The following is a 6,709-nucleotide window of genomic DNA, read 5'->3' as shown; positions in this document are numbered from 1 at the left end:
TTTAATTGTCTTTTTCTTTTTTATTTGATTTTGTTTAAATCAAAATCTTCTATTGCTGTTAATAATGATAAAATAATAAATATTTATTGATTTTTAATTACAAGTAAAGCTAAATTCGATAGATCTCTCTCCACAATAAATATATATATATATATATATATATATATATATGTATATGTATCTAGTGTAGCTTGGGATACAGGCGACTTATTTTAGTTTTTATTTGTTGGCATATTTTTTGAACTTATCAAGAAAACAAAAAAAAAAAAAAACAACAAAGTTCTAAGTAAGGCAGACAACTCTTCATATTAATCCATTCAGAATAAAGTTACTCATATTACTATATCATATATATGGGCGGACTAAATGATTTTATCAAAATAAACCGTAGCAATTATAATGTACATCTGTTTTTTTTTGTTTTTTTTTAAATTTATTTATTTTTAATATACACAGGAATCACCACTTATTATCAAGGTGCGGAGGCCACTCGAGGATAAGGGTTAATGGGTATACATAAGTAGTGGGAATTTTGTAAACTGGACTACTTAGGGGGACGGTTCATCGATAACTTGTTTATGTTGGACTTGAAGACAATCAGATTGTTGTCAGCTTGGAAAGCAGGCTATCGGAAGAGAGTTCCACAGGCGTGCAGTTCTAAGAAAGTAGTTTTGTTCATGAAACTATACTCCCAGGCATTATCGCTGTTTTTCTGGGTGGAGTATAGCACAGGCCAATAAGAAATTGTCACAACTGGCTGTTTATCATCAAACTCAACACATTATATAAGTAAAAAAAAAATATGCAGGCTGAGAGTATTACTAGAAAAAAATTAATATACAGCATATCTAACAGCTAATATAGAAAAATGGTCCCCAAATCATATATATATATATATATATATATATATATATATATATACACGTTTTTTTTTTTTTAATTCTTATTCTTAAATTTGTGACAAAAGGGGCTACTATTAATTAGGCGTCAGAGTTACGAGGCGTCTTCAATATAATATGTTAATTAATAAATGTTTATTAATAAATGCAAATTAATAATAAAAATAATAATATTAATAAATGTTAATAAATTAATATTAATTAATAAATGTTAATTAATAAATGCTCAAAATTGCATTCAAATTAGTTGAGTTCCTGAATTGTAGTGATTTTTTTTATGAAAGGAGGGGTCGAAATGTTTATCAATTTTTGCCTACAATTTATTTGTAGGTAAAAATATGCTTAAAATAATGAGCAAAATATATATTGTATTGTGGGGAGTATGAAGATTGTAGATTAAACAAAAAACAACTGTGCACGTACCAGATTTTAAGGTTGAAAATCCCAATTTTGAATGTGTTTAAGTTTTAATCTTTTGTGATTTGACCTGTGAAATTCGTTGAATATGTCAATAATAATTATTCTTTCGGATTCGCAGAATAAAAATATATACTTCAATGTGTGTGTGTGTGCGTGTGTGTGTGTGCTAGACTTTATAGCTTGTTCATCTCTATATAAATAAAATGAACTCATTTTTTCACGTCGGATTTTGACCTTAATAGGATTAAAAATCAAGATATTTCATGCAAATATAATATGCACAAACGGCAGAACAATATCTGAGGTGTGTTATAGGCTTATTATTTCTCAAATTCCTCGATAATCTTAGATTTCTATACTTTTTCTGCTGAGAAGTCACGGCCAAAATCGGTTAAGATCAATGGAAGTGGTAAAATATTTTCTCTCTAATAAATTCCTCCTCCCCCTGCCACCACTTAACACCGTTTGGGGATCGTTCACAAGGAACAGTTGAGAAGAGAACACCGGTTTGGCTTCGTAGTTCTTTCATGTGAAGTTATTTAAAATCACTAAACTAAGCTGCAGTGCTGTGGCGTAGTGGTTAGCGTGCTGGACAATTCACATATTTTCACGTTCGCGCCGACCTACCGTAGTCTTTTTTTTTTTTTTTCCCCTAAACAACTGGAATGGACTTTTCTTGGTGGCCGAACTGTTAACGTTGCAGATGTTTTTTTGTTTTTTTTTTCACACTTTATTTTCCTACTTTTACTCATGACTCCGGGTTTGATCCTTCCTACTTACCTACCATAACATTTTTTAAAACTCCCCCCCCCCCCGTCCCGGAAACAAACACTCGGGTAACCCCGCTAGTTTAGAATAAATGTTTTATGGTAAATTGATAATCAAATATGATTTAATTAGTGCTCCTATAAATCCCTATCTATCCTTGGTCGATGCTCCAGATATTAAACAAAACCCATTCAAATTTTCTGCCAGATCGGCCGTATAGTTTCTGAGAGAAAGTAGAGCGGACAGGCAAACACACTAAGAAAGATATCACTTCAATAAGTTTCAAGATGGTTTTATTAAAATTAATTAAAACAACTTGTAACTAGAATCTAATTTTCTTGTGTATGTATATATATCTATAATATAAAACTGAACGTCTGTGTGTGTGTCTGGTCACGAATAGGCTCCTATATGGTTGACTATTTTAAAAAACTGATTACATATAATGATAGATGTATCAAGGATCAGGAATGGGTATGTTCATAAAAATTGTGGGGTCTGCGTTCAAGCCTGGCCCCCAAAGTATGGAAATAAAAAATGTAAAAAAAAAAAAGAAAACGTTTACAAGGGTTTTTGATATAGATGTACATAAAAATATTTGATAAGTATGTTTCAACTTAAATAGGGATGCTATAATAAAATTGTGGAGTCTGCGTTCGTGCCTGTACTCCATGGAAATATGGCACAAACTTTAATAAAGACTTTTCATATCTATTTGCGTAAGTATACTTTGATAATTATGTTTCAGTTTGAAGAAATATGGTATAATAAAATTATTGGTGTTCTTTCGCACCTGACCTCCATAGAATGGAAATATGTCACAAAGTTTAACAAGGTTTTTTTAAAAGGGTGAAGGTCCACAATAACACCTTAACTTTAATCTTAATTCACGTTAGCTTTTATTTATTTTTTTTTAGTTGAATCATATTGTGTCGAATAAATTCACGTTCTTATTAAAGTGAAAGCCAAAAAAAAAGTCGGAACTTTAGACAATTCGACACAAATTTTGGATAACTGTTTTTTTCCTTCTCCACTTGCACATGGCACTCTTTCGAAAATATATAAATAATAAAAAATAAGAATGTTACTTGTTATCATGTTAAAAGAAGGAAAAAATCCTGCTCAGGTGATTACGTGTCTTTTTAAAAATATTTACATAACCTGTTTATTTTTATTTATTTATATATCAGTTTAAGCTTTTCTTGTCAGTGAAGGAATTCAGTTGATTACAACCCTTTCTGCATGTTCTTTACATTACAATAGTACAACCCTGAATTTGACGGCGCAATACTACACCGTTCAATACTGTAAAACTGGAACGAAGCTGTTCTGCTTGAAAAGGACGCCATTTTCTTCTTATTCATATCGATTCTTTGCTTTAAAAAACTAAAGTAATTACGTGTTTACTTTTTTAATATCCCATTTTGCTGTTTCAGATTATTTTACTAAAGTAAAGCTTCATTATTTTTCAAAACTGTTTTTGTTTCTTTGTTTTTCGATATTTCGCCGATATTATTTAGTAAGAGTGTTTAGCAGAAAAGCCAACAAACGACTACCCGAAAAAATAAATATACAAGAAATAAATGTTACCATAGTCAATAAAAGTTCAGTTCATGTTTTTTTTTTGTTTTGATATAGTTTTTAATGTTCTTTACTCGAAATAATTTCAGCAAACCGTAATTAAAACGAAATTTGAGGCGATAACTACTTAAATGAATTTTTATATAAATTACACATGCCATAATCGAATATTCCTCAAGCACAAAATAAGGGAAAACATTAAAATATGTTTATAAATATTCCTTACGTTGATGGAACTCTCTTAAACTGTTTACACAGAATGCTCAGGTGCCCCATCCTTCAAATTGAAAACGAGGCTCACCATTTCAAAGTCGCTGCCATTTTGATTTTTTTTTAAACCGGTTCGTGAATTTGAAAAAAAATTTTTTTGTACAAACTACTTAAAAATACAAAACAATGAACTTTTCTACCATAAAAGAAACTTTTATTGAGTATGGTAACATTTATTTCTTGTATATTTATATTATTATATATATATAACATTTTCTCTTTGTAAGGAAACATCATTTTGTTGGTCACTCTTGGCTACGAATGGAAACAAAGTTGATATAAAATATATTTTCGCGAAAATTATCTTTACTTTCATCATATTTTGCTCAGGGTAAAAATTTTTGAGTATCAAAACCTATCTCTTTACAACCCCCTCCTTTTCATAACCTATCATACTTTCATCAATCACAGTCCATTTTCTGTAGGCTGTTTTTGAACCCAGTCAACGACGGGTACTTCTGCTAGTATATATATATATATATACAAGGCTCCTTCAATAAGTTCCCAAACTTTTTTTTATACAGGCATCAAATTCCAGTAGACATCTCACTGCTGATGCAATTCTCTACCTATATAAGAGCCAGGTATGTCCAAGGATGGAGTACTTTTGTCCACATCTTGGCAGGAGCTGTTAGAAAGGACTCGTCCTGCCTTGATAGAGTTCAAAATAGACTTCGTAGCCTTGTGGAGGACGTCCTTTTCTCTTCCTGCAACCTCTTTCTTACAGAAGAGATGTTGCAAGTTTGTCTCTGCTTTATCGTTATTTTCATGGCAAGTGCTCGACTGAGCTCCAATCTATGGTCCCCACTTGCCAAACTTTCACAAGAAACACTTGTCTAGTTGAAAACACTATCAATAATTCCACCCAACTCTTTATCTGTGCCTAGATTCCATGAAAAAAGCTTCTTTCTTAGAACTTCTCGCCTGTGGAATTGTCTTCCGTTTTCCTGTTTTCCGGCTGACTACAATATGGTTGTCTTCAAGTCCAACGTAAACAAGTTCTTGATGAGCTGTTCCACTAGAGGTAACAAATTTACCAAATTTCTATTACTAGCAATTTCTATATTGTTCAATTGACTGCTGTACACTCTTAACCCTTATCCTCGAGGGGTCTCTGGGCCTTGATAAGTGGTGATGCCCATGTTAAAAAAAAAGCTGCTGATAATAATGATGATGATGCTGCTACAGATGATGATGATGGTGGGTCACGAGGTGTAAAGCGAAGAAAAAAAATGATTTTGTCAAGGATAATCAATTAGGTTTATTGGTCCCCCCCACCCCACCCTAGACAAAGGGAGGTTAGGGGTAGGGTTTATTGCCACCCCCCACCCCGACATTTGTATTTTTTTTCACATTTGATGAATTACAATTTCTTCTGCAACTCCTGTATCACTTATCTATTTTTTGGTCCGCCACCCCCACCCCCTACGAAAAGAGAGTGAACCTGTAAATTAACTCATGTCCGTTAGTCTGTTCAACAAATTTAAATTTGAGTTCGGCACCATGCAAAAAAAATAAATGACCATCATTTGCCCCCTCCCCCTCATTTAGCCCCAAAAAGTCCCCAAGGCCTTAACATATTTAAATTTGAGTTCAGCACCATGCAAAAAAAATAAATGACCATCATTTGCCCCCTCCCCCTCATTTAGCCCCAAAAAGTCCCCAAGGCCTTAACATATTTAAATTTGAGTTCAGCACCATGCAAAACTGCTAAATAGACACACACAGAAAATTTGGGACAGATATGGTAAAATAGTCCCAAAAATGGAGTGTTATTATTAGCCCTAAAAGAGCCCCTGGGGCACACCTAAAAGTTATCGCAAAGTATAGACTTATATAGAAATCAGTTAGTTACAACTTTTCAGAAAGGTTTATAAAAATCAAAGGCATCAATTTTAGCCATTTTAACCCGAAAGGCACTCTTAGGGGATTAACTGGAGTTTTCCCGGAAAATCCATTCCGTTACTTGTTTTTACTCATATCATGTTTAATGTTTGTGCAAAATTTTAAAAAATTGCAAGGCATAGATATTGAAAAGAAAAGTGCAGACAAACAGAGGGTGAATTTACAGGTCCGCCCTCCTTTTGTCGGGGGACCAATAAAAAACAAAGCTTCTTTCTTAGAACTGCACGCCTGTGGAACTCTGTTCCGTCTGCCTGCTTCCCACCGGACTACAACTTGGATGTGTTCAAGTCCAATGTTAACAAATTCCTAATGAACCGCCCCCTTAAGTAAACATTTCATCAAATCTCCACACTAACGTAATGTACTTGCAATAACCCTTATCCCTGAGTGGCTTCCGGGTCTTGATAAGTGGTGATCACTGTGTAAAAAAAAAAAAAAAAAAAAAATACAACTTCAAGCTAAAAAAAAAAAAAAAAAAACTAGCCAACGACAATTCTAAGATGGATTTATTCCGACCCAGAAAACAGCAATTCTTTCCACTTTGTCAGAAACATTGCTGATGGAACATTCAGATGGAAGAATAACGGGAAAAACAAAAAAAGCAATAGAAAAGATAACTTACGATCATCTGTTTGTGGAGCCGACAGTATATCACTGTGTTTTTTCTTAACCGCATCCACATTATCCGATATCTTATCTATCATCGCTCGAATTTCTTCCACCTGTTAATGGGAAAAAAAAAAAAAAAAAAAATTAATATAGCAGTGATTGAAATAAACCAAAAAAAAAAAAAAAAAAGAAAATTATAATAAATAAAGAAACATGTATATATTACTAGCCTGGGTGCTCGAGTGTTTGTGGGGGTG

At 32.9% G+C, this 6,709-nt stretch overlaps 1 protein-coding gene across 1 annotated transcript in view; it reads right to left on the bottom strand.

Annotated features, from left to right (window-relative positions):
* The window catches only part of LOC145270567 (syntaxin-like), a 619,650-nt gene that overhangs the window by 312,744 nt on the left and 300,197 nt on the right, over positions 1-6,709 (bottom strand). Inside the window, exon 3 of the mRNA XM_080126202.1 lies at positions 6,466-6,565. Coding sequence (XP_079982328.1) covers positions 6,466-6,565 — 100 coding nt within the window. The remainder of the gene's footprint in view (positions 1-6,465; positions 6,566-6,709) is intronic.

This window comes from Euprymna scolopes, chromosome 46 (assembly GCF_053919585.1).
Source record: "Euprymna scolopes isolate OS-2025 chromosome 46, ASM5391958v1, whole genome shotgun sequence".
Lineage (NCBI taxonomy): Eukaryota > Metazoa > Mollusca > Cephalopoda > Sepiida > Sepiolidae > Euprymna > Euprymna scolopes.
Note: the sequence above shows the minus strand (reverse complement) of the source record. Positions and strands in the feature narration are given on the sequence as shown.